The sequence below is a fragment of the Pteronotus mesoamericanus genome, unplaced genomic scaffold (genome assembly GCF_021234165.1).
Source record: "Pteronotus mesoamericanus isolate MK-2021 breed Mesoamerican mustached bat unplaced genomic scaffold, CSHL_Meso_final contig_73, whole genome shotgun sequence".
NCBI classification, from domain to species: Eukaryota; Metazoa; Chordata; class Mammalia; order Chiroptera; family Mormoopidae; genus Pteronotus; species Pteronotus mesoamericanus.
The window spans coordinates 4,615,551-4,634,665 of record NW_026555245.1 but is presented as its reverse complement, the minus strand read 5'-3'; the positions used below and the strand labels follow the sequence as shown (position 1 = coordinate 4,634,665).

Here is a 19,115-nt window from a genome sequence, read left to right as displayed (position 1 = left end):
GGAATTTTGATTTACTGAGTTATCAATCTATTTGTTCCTAGCTATGAAACATGGGCAAAACCATGGCCAGAAGACAGTTTTTGTTTCACTTTGAAAGCACAATGACCTCCATGAGTCTTTCCAAGAACAAATACCAAGTAATAGCTTTCCAGAATAAAAATGATGAATACTGTTGCTAAAGAAAAAACAAAAAAGCACACAGGATTTATCTGAACTTGCACTCCTTAGAGTGAAACCAAGTGCATGTCAAACTATTGCCAAGGGATTCATTATACCAAGGGACTTAATATTAATAATAAATATCATGCTCACAAGCATAAAACAGAACAAGCTATTGGCAAAATACCTTTATCACATGGACTGGAAAACAATATGAAAGAACAATTACTATCGTGCACATGCTAGCAGATACTATACAGCTGGACAAAGCCATGTCAAGTTTGAACCAATACAATAAAAGGAAGAAGTATACAATAAAATTTGATCCATCACTGAAAACCCAAGAGAAGAGGTTTTTCTATTAAGTTGCCGTATTTTGCCATGTATAATGCACACTGTTTTGCCCAAATTTTTGAGGGAAAAATAAGGATGAATATTTTACATGGGTGGTACTAATTCTGTATCTATGTAAATGTTTTTAGTTTTTTTATTTATGATCATTTATCCATTAAAAGTGTACCTCTAGAAAGCAATAATGATATCTGTAGGCAAAATAATACCCTGGAATACAATAATCAGTTTTGTTTGTGAATATAAATAATTGAATTAAAAAAATGAAACGGAAGATTTTTTTCCCCCTTAAATTTTGGGCCCAAAACGTGGGTGCACATTATGCATAGCAAAATACTGTAATTATTTGTGAGCCATGATGTACCACGGGTGTCCAACCTTTTCATATTTCTGGGCCATGCTGGAACAAAAAGAGTTGTCTTGGGCCACACATTAAATACACTGCAACACGTGATCACAAAAATATCTCATGTTTAAAGTAAATTCACGATTTTGTGTTGGGCCGCATCCATAACCAACCTGAGCCGCATGCAGCCTACATGTCACAGGCTAGACACCCCTGATAGACTTAAAAAAAGAACACTGGAATCATTAATATCAATGTGTCATGAATAAAAGAGGTTATGCCTGAACAATATCTTTACAGAGATTTATTTCTAGGGAACAGGTGTTAGTGAACAATATATATCTTGACCTTGATTCAATATTAAAAGAAACAGTAAAATTATGAATACAATCAAATCAAAGCCATGGCCTATTCATCTTTTTTTTAAACACTAAGTTTTCCTGAGATATAGGTTACATATTTTATATATCTGTCACATAAATTCACTTATTTCAAGTGTGAAACATATACTTCCTTTTGATGTATACGTCTCTGCATATACAAAATAGGGAACATAAAACTATCTTTCCACACTGAAGTATTCTGAAATAGATGTAAGTTTATGAATGGAAAAATTAGATTTAAAAAAACCTTTCTTTATAGCACAAATAATAGAATATAGTTCATCTCTACAATTTCCAGCAGCTTTAGTAGCCTAACTCAGCAAAATATATACTCAAAAATAGCCTGAACCTATCCTTTTAGGGGAAATATATCATAATTTTTAAAGTTAAGGAAAATATTAGAATTAAGATCAAAATGTGGTTCAGACAGTTTGGTCTTCATCTTTTAATGAGTAATTACATTTATTTGTATTTATTTATAAACAAAGTGTCTATTATCCTTTTTTAGCCTTATTTCAAAGGCTTTCTTGCAATTTTCTTTGCTTTATTCATTTTGCTATATGGGCCATGTTTTTATTTTTATTTTTTCTTTAAGTGATTTAAAACTCAGAGATTGAGACGTTTTATATGCAAGTAGTTTTCCGTAAATTTAAAAAACACACTTGGAACTAACCATAACCATATTTTGTTACCAATATGAAAATTTAAAAATACATATTGCCTTCTCTGCCCTATTCCTTCCTAATTTTTGTATTCATAAATAGGTATTTCATTTTAAGCAAATTTTTTGAGTGAGCTATGTTCATTCATTCATTCATTCATTCATTCATTGGTGTAAACCAAGAATTTAACTGCTCCCATCTCTGAAGTGACTTCATCCTATGACAGGTTCTGCCCATAAACAGGGTGTGGCAAAAGTAGGTTTAAAGTTGTTAATATGAAAAATAATACAATAATAAGTAATATAAGAATAAACTGTTTCATGTACTCCAAACTGTAACCCTACTTTTTTTTGCCACAGCCTGCATATAAAAACACTCAAGTCTCCCAATCTCAGTGATCCATTTTTTATGACTGTAATAGCCCCTTTGAGTAAACTCAGGACTAAAGATAAATCTGTAGTGTTCTCTCATTTTTTTTATTATTTCCTGATTACTGAAACTAAGGCATCCTCTAAAATTTCCAAGAGACTTCCATTTTTCCTCAACAAAGGTATTTAAAGATTTAAAGCAATTCTATGAGAAAAACATTTCTTTCATGAAATCCTGTTTCATTTTTTAAATTTTTTAAATTTAAGTATGGTTAGTATACAATATTATATTAGTTATATTAGTTTCAGGTGGACAGGTTTGTTCTCTTTAATAACCACATTTACAGTCACTATTTGCAATATTCATCACTGGTGCTTTCCAATTACTGTGCTATTTAAACTTGCCTTTTAATTGGCAGGAGTACATCTCATAAAAATTTGCACAAAGGATAGAGGTGGGATGCTTTCTCATTCCTTGCATGTCTGAAGATGTATTTCTTTAGCAGTCAAAAAAATGTCATGTTGGCGAGATACTGAATTTTTGGTCCTATCATTTCAATTCTGGCATTTAAAGTAGACAGCATGAATTTTCATCCTTAGTAGGCAATGTGTTTTCTCTCATGCATATGTTTATAGTATTATTTCCTTGTTTTCCCATTCTTAAAATTAAAAACTTTTAAAGAGACTTCAGGGTTTTTTGTTTTGTTTTTTTGTTTGTTTTTTAAAGGTTTCAGCTCTTCTTTCAAGCTCAGATTTAAGTCTTCAAGCTTAGGAAAAATTTTTACAACCATTATCTTTAATTACTCCCTCTGTTCTGCTTGTTTCAGGAATACTAATTATGCCTCTGTTGGATTTCAGTTCTGTGTTCCAATCTATCATGTCAATTTTATTGGCAAAATTTATCTCAAATTTCCCTTCACACAACTGACTCAATTGTCTTCAGTGTACACTCTGTTTTTTAGTCCTTCTACTGAAGTTTTTAATTCTGTTATGATTTTACTTCCCAGATTTCTTTATTTTACCCATCTCCCTTTCAATTTCTTAGTTGCTTTTTCATCTCAGTCTATTATTTTACCTTGTTATAGAACATTACTATCTCCCCTGAGTTTTACAAGATTTTCTAGACCCTTGGTTTTTATGAAAGCAAAAAATAGGGGATGTCTAAAATCAACTTCTGTTTGCTGTAGCGTATCTTTTTCAAAGTGTGCTTTCACTTTGGCCACTAAGTACAATGTTCTTTTCCTTTTATGTGGCAGAAACTTTTCTTCAGTTGACTTGAGATCAACTAAGATGATTCTTTACTGTCTCTCTGGTTGCTGTTCAATGACAGTTCTCAGATTTTATGCTGAGGTTTAGCTGATACAAATTTACATTATTGCTTTGGTGATTTAGGAGTAGGGAACTTTCTCTTTTGCGTTTGAATTAAGCAGCCATGTAACAGGCAAAATATCTATATCCAGCTTTTTATCTGACTCAGCTCTCAATATCTAGAATTTCTCACAAATGATGTTTCCCTGCTGTGTCAGAAAGAACACCAACCATAACTGTATGCTTTCTGCCTAGTACAGTCATTGCCCGGTCCCTAATTTTAAAATCTATTAGTCCAGGGAGTAAAATAGATTCCAGGTGATATACTGTCCATCAGTCTTTATATGGGGTGAGGGCTAAGTCAACTATTTCTTTTGTGTAATTACCATGTCATTTTGGCAGCAATCAGTGGGGTAGGAAGAAAGGCAATCTAATATCTGTGCTCAAGTACCCATATTACACAGAGTTTATTTTGGTGCAAATTTGGATAGTTTTCCTTCATTAATTTTCCAGTGCCTTTGCGCCACTGGAAGAAATTCTGTCTGGTGAAGACTCTGGTAAATTCTATTACTGCTTTATTATTATTTATATTTAATAAAAGATTATTAAATTTATATGTATAAACTAGAAGAATGCTGTGGAAAGAAAAAAAACAGAATCAAATAAAACCCCTAGAATAATGCAAGATGATTTATCCAGTACACCAGTGCCTAGGAATATCTTTTGAACAGCATTTTTGTTAGTTGTAGTATAATAACTGACTCTCATAATGATGAGCCTGAAGCAGCACTATAAAATCCTACAGAAAATGTTATAATTAACATGGTTATGGTAAGAGTACTGAAGAGCCTGATTCTTTAAAACTCATAGCCAAGTATAAGAGGTACAGCCAGTCACTCTATTAAGCCAAACATCTGCTAGAACAATACCTATTTCCATAGATGAAATGACAGTTTAACGGATAAATAACTGTTCATATCCCACACATACAACAGCTCCTACAGTACATTTCAAGCCCAGTATGTTACCTTCTTGGACACCGAACAAAAAAAAAGACATTGGTCTTAAATAAATTATTTGATTTGGTTATTAATGATTTTTAATAGAGGCACAGAAGAACAAAATATCATTTAAATAGGTTAAAGAAACAAATGAATGCTACATAAACCACTTTACATCAAGGTTGAAAAGGAAAAGTTTCCCCTCAAAGTCTTCCTTTTTTAAAAAAGGCAAAACTGTTGCTCAGAATTTATACAAGACACCTCAGGCCCTACAAACATAATTGTTTTATTTGAAATTATTTAAATTTATTGAAATTAAATTATTTCAATTTAATCCTGTTGTTCTACCTTCCTATCTCTCCATTTGTAAAAAAGCAAATGCATTAAAAACTCTCAAAATAACTGTCCTGAATTATCACAACTAACAAAAATAAATGTATTAATCTGTTTCCCTAGTACACAAAAAACAGAACCTCTTATTAAAAGCAGCAAACACATATGAATTAATCCAATACAAAAAGATCCTAAGAACAGTGGTGTCACAGACTCAGATGCAATGCCAACTTTACAATGCAAATATTCATTGAAAAATCAAAGCAAAATAATCTGATTTACTTTGCTGTACCTGCTCATCTCTTTGTCTCCACTCTTGCCAATTTTCTTCTCGTGAATCCTTCTGTCCTGGGTTTGGTAAAGAAAGCTCATGCTGAACATTACAAGTGACATGGGAGGATTTCTGGGGGATTTTCTTAAAAGCAAGATTCCTGAGCTACAAAACAAACAAAGAATACATTAAATTCAGTTTACCAGTCCTGAGTACTAATGATTTTATGTACTAGTCCAAACATCGTTTGTGTTTTTCGTATCTTTGTAGAATATTAATTTTGCCAGCATTTTAAATGATGTTCGATTTCTAGATGAAATGATTAGTAAATGAAAATGGATTGTACCCTATTATACCATCATTTTAGTGATTCTGTTTTACTGAGGGGAATAAGTTTATAGTATTGTGTGCTTTTGGATGTGTGCTTTTAAAATGCAAAATTATAGGATTCAAAAAGATTAAAGTTTAATAGCTTACAAATTTAAAAGTTTAAATAGTAAGAAAAGATATCTTATGCAATTCTAACAACTGCTTTGCTAGCTCTAAAAAATACAGAGGCTATAGTCTTCAAAGTAACATAATGACTAAAACTGTACTGGCCAACCTACTTCCCAAGAATAAGACTAATCTGAGACCCAGAAATTGAAACAAAAATATTGAGAGGCTGTTATGGATTGACTCATATTTCCCCAAAAGATATGTTGTAATCTTAACTCTCAGTGCCTGTGAACGTGACCTAATTTGGAAATAGGGTCTTCGGAGATGTAATCAAGATGAGGTGATAATGAATTAGGGTAGGCCCTAGTCCAATATGACTAGTATCCTTATAAGAAGAGGTGAAGAGAAAGATACACAAAGAGAATGCCAAGCAGGTAATAACAGAGGAGTGATGTAGCTCTAAGTCAAGGATTGATGGCTACCATAAGAAGCTAGGAAGAGGCAAGAAAGGATTCTACTTTGATTCTTAGAGAGAACATTGCTCTTGTTGACACCTTGATTCGGACTTCCAGCCTCTAGAACTATTAGGGAATAAATTTCTATTGTTTTAAGGCACCTAGTTTGTGGTACTTTGTTATGACAGCCTTAGGAAACTAATAAAGAGGCTTTAAATCAAGGATCAGCAATTTTAACTAATAATCAATATATGGTTCTGCAAAAGGCAGGAATGAGATAAAAACACCTAAGTAGCTGGTTTCTGCTGTGGAAAGCACATAACAAGAGGAACCCTGGCTGGTGTGGCTCAGTGGATTGAGTGCTGACCTGCAAACCAAGGACATAGCAAGAGGAGATGCTACTGGAGATGAAGCACTAGCAAGTAGACTGTTGTTTACTGAAAGTAAAGACTGATAGAACTAGAGCCATCAAAGTTGAAAAGAAGGATCATCAGCCTCCTTCTCAGTTACATGATTTCTTATTCTCTAATGTAAATTCCATTATTACCTTATTTTCTGATCCTCCACATCATCATTAATTCCAAAATGAAAGTGATAGGCAATCAAAAGTTCTGAAAGACTGGACTTTTCAATGAGTGTATGGTGGGAAAAATGTCTTTTAAAGTTGTTCTCCATGTGGCAACATTTTAAAAAGATATTTAGAAAGCAATGGTGATGAAAATGTAATAGAAACGAAAAGGCTTTTTTCCTAAGTCTTAGGCCATTATAAAATGAATATAGGGGGAAAAAAACCACTTTTACTACTTGTCTCATCAAATGATATTGAGAAAGGTCCTTATATACCTGACTGTTCCTTCTATTAAAAGACAAACATAGAGCTGTTTTTCAGCATTTCTTTTAAAAAAATGGGCACATTAAGTGCTGGCTATATATCTCAGGCTAAGAATGCCTAGCGGGGAGGAGCCTGCCATAAACTTACTACCCTAAAGAAAGAGATGACAATCTGGAAGCAGCCCAAGTGTCCATCAACAGATGAGTGGATAAAACAACTATGGTATATACATCCAATGGACTGAAAAAGAAAATGTTATCCTTTGCAACAGCATGGATGGACCTGAAAAACATTATGCTAAGTGAAATAAGCCAGTCAAAGACAAATACCATATGATTTCACTCATATGTGGAATCTAAAGAACAAACTGAACTAACAGCAAAATAGAGACAGACTCACAGACAGAGAGCAGGCTAATAGATCTGGGGGGCAGTTAAGGGGTCGGGGGATAGAGCAAAAAGGAAAAAATACTCATGGACCTGGACAACAGTGTGGAGATTGAGAGGGGGAGGGGAGTATAAGGGGGGTAAATGGTAATAGAAAAAATACAATATAAAATAAAATACCATCAAATGCATAAAAATATATATTCAGGCTAGTCATAGGACTACTGTCTATAATAGTTAAAAAAAGGGAAACAACCTAAATGTTTATCATAAGGATTCAATTAAAATATGATATAGCCATATAATTAATGTGGAGTCATCTAAGTAGATCTTTATTTACTAATATAGAAAATTGCTCATGGTTAATTAGGAAAAAAATCCAGTATAAAAGTCTACTACATAATTCCATTTTTGTTCAGGTAAAATATGAATATAGATATATGTGCATTTATATATCTATATATTCATACAAATTTATACATATATGAAAGACATACCAAAATATTAATTGGTTATATCTCTAGTTATATTTACAAATGGCCTTTGTTTCCTTTTAAGAGTTCCTTAGCTTTTGGAAAGTGCACATAAGTTTCCACAGTCAGAAAAAATAAAAAATAGAGGCATTTTAAAAATTTTCATTACATTTAATTTAAACACACACAAATTGCCCTGGCTGGTGTGGCTTGGTGGACTGATTGCCAGCTTGCAAATCAGTCACCAGTTTGAACCCCAGTCTAAAGCACATGCCTGGGTTGCAGGCCAGGTCCCCAGTGGGAGCGCACAAGAGGCAACCACACATTAGTGTTTCCTTCCCTCTGTTTCTCTCTCCCTTACCCTATCTAAAAATAAATAAAATCTTTTAAAAAAATTAAATACACACAAATTTACATCCATTCATTCAAGTCATATTTACCAAGTACCTATGGACCAAGTAGCATGGATACATGGGTGAATAAGATAGTACCTGTCCTCATGATGCTTAGTCCATTCGGAAAGCAGACACAAATAATTATCACTGTTACCTCATTTGCTTCACTCTGTTGCTGTTCCTTCTTTTTTCTTCTTTTCTCTCTCTTTTTCTCATTTGTAGTTGATTTGCTTGTTTGAGACTTTCCAGTATTCCGACCCTTGCCTTTTCCAGGCTCAGAATCAGAGCCACTGCCGCTATCCACTTGCAACAGGGCAAAACGAGAAGCAGTAGTGGGAACAGAACTAAGAACTGCTGAGGCCATTGTAAATCTTTTTCTTTTAAAATACTTCTGTCAAGAATAATTCCTGTGAAGGGAGAAGAGGAGGCAGGTAAGTAAACATAATCATTATATACATATTTCTCCAGACATAGGATTTAGTAATATTTCAATTCATACCCATAGTCCTATGGACAATAACATACTTTTTAACTTAAAACAACATAAAATAATGCAACAGAATATAAAAAATGATAAGTTGAAATTTCACAGACGAAGGCAAGACTACCACCAGTACAATGTAATCATTCTTCCATTTATAGTTTTCAAAAAGTCATGGTTTTTATCTCTTTTATGCACTGCTGTTACCCTCTCTCCTTCTCTCTCTTTCTCTCCCCTAAATCAATATGGTTTAAAATAGAGAAGTATATGTTTGTCCCCAACTTCCAAAACAGGAAAAAAAGCACAGAAGAAAGAACAGTCTCATATACAAAATGCTGCCTTAGTAGCAATCTCTAGGATCAAACCTAAGTCATAGAACTGAGAGTAAAATAGAGAACTTAAATGCCCTCAACCAAAGAAAAGTTTTCAAAATCACCTTCCACACTATCTGTTAGTTCACTAGTCTCAGTGCATCCTACCATTACCAGCATAAGAAGGTGGGAGTGGTTTCATTTAATGTTTTTTCAGCTTTTACAAGAACCTTTTAGACTTAGGATATCAAAAGTCCTCTAGTAATTTCTAACCCAAATTCTTTACCTTTAGAGATAGAGGTCCCTCATCCTTAGACTGGTTAAGTGACTTGCTGGGAAAGTCAAGACCTGAACCTAGACATGCTGAACCTGACTCTGCAAATTCAAAGAAAGAACCTTTGTAACTACTTAGAAAGAGGACTAAGTACTCTTTCAATTCAAAAGGAAATATTTTTTAAAGAAACTGTGAAATTCAGACATTTATTCGTTTTACTTTGAAATGCATCAGGTACACAACTGAATAAAATATTTAAGTTTTTTAAAAACAATAACTAAACACTCCAAGTACCCAACTCTAAGATTAACAGAACTTTAATGCATCCTGTGCCTCTCCCCAACAGAACCCAATCTCTCATCCAGAGATAACTATAATCCTGATTTTTTTTATTACTTACTACTTTGTTTTTCTTCAGTTTTACCATGTCTGTCTCAAGTCACAGTGCTCATATCTGAACAAGCTACTATCATTTCCACAATATCCTATTGTTTACATGGGTCCACCCTATTCAGTGTGGGAGTAAACTATGCAAAATTGTGAATACTAAGAGGTGGGAATAATTAATGTCTATTCTGAAAGCTAAAAGCACATTATAGTTTTTATGTTTTCAGGAGGGTACAAAAATGAGAAGCATGTGTCCAATCTTCCATCTTGACCTAAGAATCCAAAAAATCATTTTAAAATCATTTTTTTTTGTTAAACAATGAAGAAAATCAAGAGTTGATATTTGAAGATGTCATCTAGTAGTTATTAAATCAAAGTATTTTTATTATAATACCATCTTAAGACCTATTCCTCCTGTGCTCAGAAATTATGCAAATCAAGATAAAATACCACAACATACAGAGATCATATCACACTGATAAATTATGACATATTTTTAGGCTTAAATCTTCCTTGCAAGCATGAGAATTTTGAGTATAAGAAACAGAGTTTACTCTTGTATTATTATTTATTAATCATCGAATTATTTTCCATATACACAACTGTAAACCTACTTTTGCCCTACCCTATATGTAGCTTGATCAAGAAGGCAACTTTACTTCTTTAAGCAATTGAGATTTTCAGGTTGTTACTGCAGTATAACCAAGCCTTACTGTGATTGATATCTTACATAAATAAATTTCTTTTCCAAGACATATCAAAATGGTGAATTTCATATTTGGCTTGTTCTGCATGAGTTAAATGTTCACAGATGTCTGTTCTAAAACATCTCTCCAAAGCTCATAGAAATTTTCTTTCTGTGGCAAAAGGCAGAGCTACCTTACTAGTATATCGTCAGACAGCTTCCCTTTGTCCTGGGGGCAGCCAAGTAAGCCCTGGAGAATGCGATCTCTGGGCCAGTCACCACCAGATGCAAGCAGCCTTATCTGATGCTCCCCAGGGGACAACTCTGTGCGTGTGCTGCTCTGTAGTTATTTGTCAACTGTGACTAGGGAAGAGCTCAAGCCCCAGGAAATCTACAGACAGCTGCAGAATGCATTGCTGGGGATCATGGCAGATAGGTTATTGAACTCTTGGAAGAGTCTGTATTCTAGGTGCCCAAAACACAAGGTATGCAGTATAGGGAGCAGCAACTGCTGTCAGGAGTGAGGATGCACAAAATCTCTAAGTGAGCAAGGTTCCAAGCAGTGGCCTGAGATCTCTACACTCACAAATAGCAGACATTCCCCCCTTCATCTGCCAGTGACATGTCTTTTTTTCTCACAAGCCTTTATTTTTGTAATCCTCACCCAAGGGTATGTTTATTGGTTGGGGGGTAGCGGGGAGGGAGAGAGAGAGAGGAAGGGAAGGAGAGAGAGAGGAGGGAGAAAAACATCCACAGGTTGCCTCCTTTATGCACCCCCACCAGGAATTGAACCCACAACCTATGTATGTACCCTGACAGGGGACTGAACCCACAACATTTTGTTGTACAGGAGGACCACTCCAACTAACCGAGCCACCCAGCCAGGGCTACACACCTTTTTAATGGCATAAGATCTAGCTGCAAGGTGCCTGCTCAAACAATGCATATGCATTCTGCAAATTAGAGCTTCGTCATTATTTTAAACACTAGAAGTTGGAAAGTTCAATTGCATTTGAACTTCTTTCATTTTATCACAAGAAATTTTATATTATTAAATTTTGATGAGAAAAGATTTTAGGTTCTTTAAAAATAATTTCAATTGTCATAAACTATCAAATGGTTATATAACAAAAATGGTTTTGTTTTTATTACCTACTCATCCAAACATTTCATGGAAACTCAATTTGAAGAAAGCAATACTTAAAAACCTGGATCAGAAATTGTATATTCTTATTTCACAGTTAAATTTGACCTAAAAATTTATGTTCATGGAAGCAAGCACAATTTTCTCACTGAAATCCCTGAAAAGATTCTGAAGTTCTTCATAAAGTCAACATTTAGTATTTTTCTATTATATTTTGTTTTACCTATCTTAATCATATACAATAAAGAGAATGTAACAGATTTTTTCCCCACCCAGTTCTATATAGATACTCCCCCTAGTTTGGGGACAACGGGTTACCTGTGGTCCTTTATTTTAGAAATGCTTAAGTCAAACAGAAGAAAAGCACTAGACAAGAATGCTGACCTAGAGCAAGAATGCCTGGGCAAACCCAACTTGCTGCTTACTACGAGCCCCTGAACAACCTACTTGATCTGTGCTTCCTCATCCGTGAAACTGGGACAAGAGTGCCCAGCTCACTGAGGTGTTAAGGTTAAATAAGTTAATGTACTTTAGATACATTAGTAGAACAGGAGCCAGTACAGCAGAAGCACTCAAATATAAACATTCACTTATATTTTTACTATAATTATTACCTGAAATGTGTCTTGACGTCCTATGAGGCATAGAACTGGCACAAACAATTTAAAAATGTGGCTAAGCATGTATGACTCCACTGCAAAAATGTTTTGAGACTTAAATCAACATCTGGCCATTCCAAAAGCTAAGGCTTTAATCTTTGACATGAAAGGAAAAAGCTGTTTGGCACTGAGAAGTAAATGTGGAGCAGTGAACCACTGAAAAGAGTCAAAGACCTAAAGATTACTCCTAACACACTGCTGAAGGAAAACACCAATCTACCTGAAACCCAAAAATCAAGGTAGGGACTATGTCTTAAACAGTGGGCATACAGTGGACAAACAATAAATGTTTCAGAATAAATAAAAAAATAATAAAACACAGAAAGACAAAGTAAAAAAAAAATTAGAACACTGTTAACTTAAGAAAAGAATGATAAACACCCCAAAAACAAGACAAAATAGTTGTTCTGAGGAAGCAGCTACCTATACTATACCTCAGCAACCCATGTATTAAAATATACTCTTTTAACTTAGGAAAAGGTAGAGTGAAAAAGGGGAAATGCTCACCTATAATGATTCCTTGTTTGGTCAGCAGTAGGGGTGCAAAAAAGGAGAATAGGGTAGTGGCAACCACTTGCACTATCCTTTACATAATAGTAAATATTAGAGAACAGATCTACTTGGTGGCTGAGGGAGTAGGAGATGGGACAACTGGATGGGCTCAATCATCTGCGCTATGTGCCGCACATGACAAATAGCCAACACATTATCTACCTCAATAGCTATGAGAGAAATCTGCATACCATGCACACTAACCATTATTTCAGAAGTGAAAGGGGGAGAAATGAAAATTTTAAATTAAAAGGGAATAAAAATATAAAAATAGCCCTCAATCAGTAAATGTGTCTTATTTATATACATACCAAAAAGAAGAAAATGCACAGGACTACTCATTATGCTTATTTTCCTTTCTATAGTTTTCATTATTTCCCTAAATATTCTATAATGACCGTATTTTTTCTTTAAGAAAAATATCTTATCTTGAAAAAGGAAAATGGTCATCCATACCCAAATTCAAAAAGGGAAACATGATGTAATCAATGCTATATTATAGATATTTCTGCCCTGTGTCAAACTTAGCAAGGGCAACTACAAGTCAGAATTGACAATGAGGTGCCTTTGGTCCTTTATGTTAGTGATGTAGAAGACAAATGATAGACAGCAACTGTCAAAGACTGGTTATGTTGCATGTTTTTACAAGACCATTAACTTTATTAACAAATTTTTCAGAGTTTGCAAAAAAAATACTCCTGTTATACAATTGAGGAATTTTCTTTTTTTTTAACCCTGAAGAGAAAAAGAAATAAACAGGCAGACTATGACAACATCAGGCTTTTTAAAGATACTTCAGAGCATGACTATGGTTAACATTTCTTTAATCTTGTCCTAAAACTCTTGCACCTCCATCTACAGTCATATTTAAGAGACATTAAGATAAGTAGATTCAAATAGAGCTCTTCTCCCTCTCACTACTATATTCCCCTTCTCTCTCACACAAGAAATTACTTTATAAAGAAATATAAATGTCTTTATATTTCCAACATTTATATACATTTAAATGATGTGGACTTACGGTATACAATGCAAAAAGAATTAAACACGGTGGACATCCTCTAAACTACCTACATTGTTCAATCTCTAAATGCGGTGACTAGTGCTATATATTAAACAGATATTTACATAATACTAAAAATTACACAAATTAGGTTTTTAGTCCAGAAAGCTGATGATTATTTCTTGTTTCCCCTCTTCCCTCTGAGCCTCCTTTTACAAAATAATTTAAAGGCTAACTTAAGTAGTAGACAGAAGACAAAATTCACAAAATAAGTAAAAAAATAAATGATTCAGGTCAAAAAAATGCACAGAAACAAGTTCACAAATAAAAATATGAAGGTAGCTCATCACATTTGTGTGATATTTAATAATTTCTTAATTATTAATACTACCATTAGTAAAAACTATTAATTCCTCTATGCTTGACTTTGCAGCAATGTCGAATTGTAGGGAAGTCTCCATTTTATATATACTCAATACACCGATTATTTGACTTGTTAATTACAGTGTATGTTTGGGCTTTTTATAACAACTATCCTTCCTCAGATTTTGCTCCAGCAAAACTATCTCCAATTTCCTGAACATTCATTTAATTTTGTTTGTTCCTATCCTTATGCTATTCCCTTCTCTTAAAATGACCTCTATCTCTTCCACTTAAAACTTACGTTTTACCATTTAGTCTCCTTATACCGCCACCACCTGCAATCACCACACTGCTGTCCATGTCCATGAGTCTTTTTTCTTTTTTGCTCTATCCCTCCACCCACTAAATGCTCCACCTCCCACTTAGCCCTCATCCTGCTCTGAGTCTGTCTCTATTTTGCTTGTTAGGTCAGTTTGTTCATTAGATTCCACATATGAGTGAAATCATATTATTTGTGCAATAAAAAATTTTTTAAAAACTTATATTCAGCCCTGCCTGGTGGGGCTCAGTGGATTGAGTGCCCGTCTGCACACCAAAGAATGGCTAGTTCCATTCCCAGTCAGGCCACAGGCCTGGGTTGCAGGCCTGGTTCCCAGTAGGGGGCATGCGAGAAGCAACCACACATTGATCTCTCTCTCTCTCTTTCTCCCTCCTTTCCCCTCTGCCTAAAAATAAATAAAATCTTTTTTAAAAAATATTCGTTGAAATCTGCTGAGGTGCTATCATCTCTGTGAAGCTCTCTCTGACCTGCCCCTCAAATTAATTATCCTGTCCTCCGTAATATTTCTGTACTTTGTTTACTTGTATTATTGAATTAATTCATTTAAAATTATGTTTACTGTTGTGCCTGGCCCCCTAAAACCCTGATTTCAACATCCTGAAAGGAAAGGACCTTTTCTTTTTACCCCTAACAAATACCACAGGACTTGGCATACAAAAATAAATTTATTAAATTTGGATTTTTTTAATACTGACATTTCCCAAGTACAAAGCTATACATGCATTGAAAGATGTGTTCTAAAGTAAAATGGACAGCAAAAGAAAATGCAAAGTGCTCTACAGATAATCTCCAATTTCCATAATACAAATGTGAATTCAAGATGATTAGCGTTTCAAAGTTGTTTCATTGTAAGTGCCATTCTACCAACTGATCATCACAACTAATTTTGTTTAGAAAACATACTCATTTAGGAAAACATATTTGGTTTTAAAGTGTTGATTAAAAAGAATTAGAGTCTATCAGGTGCTTAAAATAAACTATTTCTAAAAATGAATAGCCTAAACTACAGGCAGCAGGATTTCAAAAGGGCTGGTAATATTGGTCTCTTCCAAGGTTCTGAGGACCACTGGCACTATGACCTCATCCCTCTAGACTATGACCTCTCTAGGGACAAGACAGACAATAGCTGTGGTCATACTTCAGTCCTGGGAACCACAATTAGGGCACTTCAAAACTGACAATATATCTAAAACCCTCAATCAAGAATAACCATATTTATTTCGTTTTATAAAATAAATCACAGCCATCTTCCATTAACACTATCAACCAGTTAGTCCGATTAGTGTGGCCTCACTGAAATGTAATTTACATTTTTTAAGAAAAGCATAAAATCAAGCATCAAACATCAGTGATTTACTACCTGGTGAAGTTAAAAAAACTGGACTATTTCATGTTCTGTTTCTCAAATACCACAACCAAACAGTATCTTTCACTTTAGCTTCTTACAAATTAAGGTTCACAACCAACAAATGCCTAATGTATACCAAGACTTTGCTCCCAACACAATTATTGCAAACAAACCACACAAACTTCATGGGTTTGCCTTAAATTCCATTTTTTCTTCATAAACACTGCCTCCCCTTTTCAACCTGCAGTGCCCATTTTCTGCAGGCTGAGAAATCTAAGCAAAAAGCACAAACAGGTATTGTAAGGGTCTAAGGGATTCTCCCATCAATTAAGGACATGTATTTTCATTTCCCCAATGTTCTCTTGGTCAACCTGTACATTTTTGCTTTTCATCCATAGAGTGAGACATTATTTGGTACCTTACAGATAAGCCTGTGGTAACCCTTTATGACAATTAAACATATCTTCCATCGATTAGGATTTGACTCATGTCAACTACATGTTATAAACCTGTTGAGGAAAAAGACCCTGTATTTCCACAGATTGAAGATTTTTTAATATTTAATTTGCCATAAAGTTTCTCTAATATTCTTAGATTTGAAAGTCAGATTTATTAAGCTGATGATTCAGGTTATAATTACAAGCATATTTACCACATAAATAGATAATGATGAATGGTGGAGAAAAATTTTCATTAGTTCTTCCAATGGAAGAATAAAAAAATCGAAAGACAATTTAATAGGACGATTTTGTCACTACTGTTTAATATCTACTAAGTACCCTAAATTCTAGAGACCTCACAAAATTCTAATAGACCGCTTCCTCCAAACAACAGCAGCAAAAAAATTAAAAATTAAACAGCCTTCTCCTTTACTTTTCAATAGCTAGCGAAAAGGAGGAGCACCTTCCTCAAAAAGTAGTTCACTATATACCTCACTCATGAATGAAAGCCAAATTTCACCCACAGGCTGTTAATCGATGCTCCAAAACTTATTCGCACAAAGTACGTTGAGAAAGAAATACGGCTGGGCGAGACCTAACTCGAGCAAAGATGAGGCTTCAAAACCTGAAAAGGAGAAAATAGTGAGTTAAGCCCTCGCTCCAGAAATTTCCGAGCGCCCACCCAGGTCCCTGGGAGGGAGCGCGATGCCCGCGACAGGGAAGCGGTGGCGGCACCTGTCATTCAGACCCCTTCCCCGGCAGGATCTCCGGAGACACAGACACTGCCCGGGACCGCGGCCTGGGGTCGGCATGGGTCTCTCTCCGCTGCCCCTAAAACCAGAGCCAGGCTTTGGGGCCGCGGCCCTTCCTCAGGAGCGGCCCTCCCGCGCCCTCTGCCCTACGGCTCCGGCCAGCGGAGCCCAATACCTCAGGCCGAATCCCCAAGCGCGGAGCCCGCGGCACACAGAGCTGCACTGCCGAGCCACCAGCACCACTTCAGGGACGCTGGAGGGGACCCGGTGAGCGGGGCCAGCCCTCAGCGTACTCACCGGGCCTCCCTGGTTGCAGGCTCGGCCCTCCTCTACCTCCACCCTCTCCTCTGCGACTCCCGCGGCTCTCTGGGCAGCCGCCCTAGGCGTTGGGACTGGGTTGGGTCAAGGGGCGGGGGCAGGCTCTCGTGGGGCGGGCTTGCGCAGCGGCCCCCACGAGCGGGCTCCGGGTACTAACGGGCCCTGGGGCGGCGGGCTGGGCGGCAGAGCTGCGCGGTCCGTGGCAGGGAGCGCGGCTACAGGCAGCGGTGATGGGCGGGGAGAGCGCGGCTGGCAGCCGAGAGCAGGAGGGAAGTCCCAACGGCGGGGGCGGTGTGAGAGCCGCGGGGCGTGACGGGGGGCGGAGCTTGGCGCGCTGGCCGCTGCGCGCGGGGGTTTGTTTATTTTCTGGGTTGGTTGCGGCGCTGGCGCGTGGGTAGAGGTTCGCCCGTGACGCTAGCGCCCCGAGTCGGGGGAGAGGACCAGAACCACCTGCTGGAGAAGGGGAGCTACGGGGGCCGGGCAGGGTCCAAATGTCTCACGTAGGCGGTGGCGCCTTGGTCCTCGGGGTGACCGGGAAGAGAAGGGCTTTCCCAGAGCTGGTGGGAGGAAGGAGGCCTCCTGAGAGCTTACGATTTAAAGCCATTTCCCCGCAGTTTGGCGTCTTCGCCTGCATCGCAGTGAGCAGTTAGAGGGCCTCAGAGTGGAAAAGAGCCGTGGGACTTAGTGGTCCAGGTTCCCCGCCACTGAGGTCTCGATCTTTAATTGGTGAAGTAGGAATAGTCCAGCAAATGAAGATTTGAATGGCAAGACAGCATCATATCTCTGTAAGGAATAGTGAACATTGCTCACTTCTCTGTGGAGTTAACAACACTTTCACGTTATCTCCCTTGGTGCTCTATCAAATAGTAGTCTCATTTTACAAGCCAAATTGACTTAACCCAAAGCCTCACGCTAATAAATAGCAGAGCCGGAATCCAGCTATACTGACTTTAAATGTGCTGCTTTCCATTGCAACACGTCTCCCTAAATCACTTTGATTCAACTAATAGGAGACACACACACCCTTACATGTAAGATGTTTCAGGGTTATGGAGGGGAGTTGAAAATGTCATCCTTTCTTTCAGAAAGGAAGGAATAAAACAAAGATAAAACTCATAATAAAAGACAAACCATGATAGGTGCCATGTGAAAAACAGAGTACTGTGCAAGATCAAAGAACTGCTCATATCTCTGTCTGGGGGATCAGGAAAGAAAGGCAGTATCGAGGAGGCCTTTGGGACTGACCATGAAAGACAGAGAGATGAGGAAGGTTTTACAGCATGAACGGATAGCTTAAGAACTTATGAAGGTGACTTAATGAAAGTCGTGTTCAGGAAAAAGCAAATGGTCAGATTTTAGGACATGTTGAGAAGTGGCAGACACAAAAGAGAATGGGGCTTGCGATGCCAAGTAGAAGAGCTTATATTTAATTCAGTATTTTTTAGTTTTTGTGGTTTAAAAGTTTTGGGGAAGAAAAACACAGCTTTTCTTTGACCAGTGAATGGGTCAAAGAAATGAGAGTTGGGTAAACTGTTAGATAGACCTGCAGTTGGCCAGGTGAAAAGTAATGATGAGTCTGAACTAAAGGTAGGGCAGGAAGAATTTAAAAGAGCATGTTTAAAGATAATGTGGAAGCAGAATCTATAGAATTTTGCAATTGGTTAATTGGATTACAGCAAGGGGGCATAGCATGAGAACGTACATGAAGGAGGAAGAGAAAAGTCAAAGATAGTGAAGAGATTTTGAGTTTGTAGATAATTGTAGAAAATAGAAAAAATTAGAGTTTGAAGCTATTTTTTAAGAGATCAGTTTAGATTAGGTAAAGGTTTAAAAGCTTGTGAAGACAGCTAGATAGAGGTGGACTCTAAGAAGTTAGACATAAAGCTTTTGAAATATA

General features: G+C 36.6%; 1 protein-coding gene across 7 annotated transcripts in view; it reads right to left on the bottom strand.

The window, feature by feature from the left end:
- GKAP1 (G kinase anchoring protein 1) overlaps window positions 1-17,459 on the bottom strand; it is a 59,986-nt gene extending 42,527 nt beyond the window's left edge. For 4 of the 7 annotated variants that reach the window (XM_054582980.1, XM_054582983.1, XM_054582976.1 and 1 more), the window contains exons 1-4: window positions 17,198-17,459; window positions 16,640-16,773; window positions 8,316-8,568; window positions 5,204-5,347 (exon numbers count right to left, since the gene is read on the bottom strand). In XM_054582980.1, the coding sequence (XP_054438955.1) occupies window positions 5,204-5,347; window positions 8,316-8,525 (354 nt within the window). In that variant the 5' untranslated portion in view covers window positions 8,526-8,568; window positions 16,640-16,773; window positions 17,198-17,459. Of the gene's footprint in view, window positions 1-5,203; window positions 5,348-8,315; window positions 8,569-9,627; window positions 9,663-16,360; window positions 16,396-16,639; window positions 16,774-17,197 lie in introns of those variants that run through there. The other 3 variants (XM_054582977.1, XM_054582979.1, XM_054582978.1) reach the window with 3 other exon arrangements.
- Between the last annotated feature and the right edge of the window lie 1,656 nt (window positions 17,460-19,115).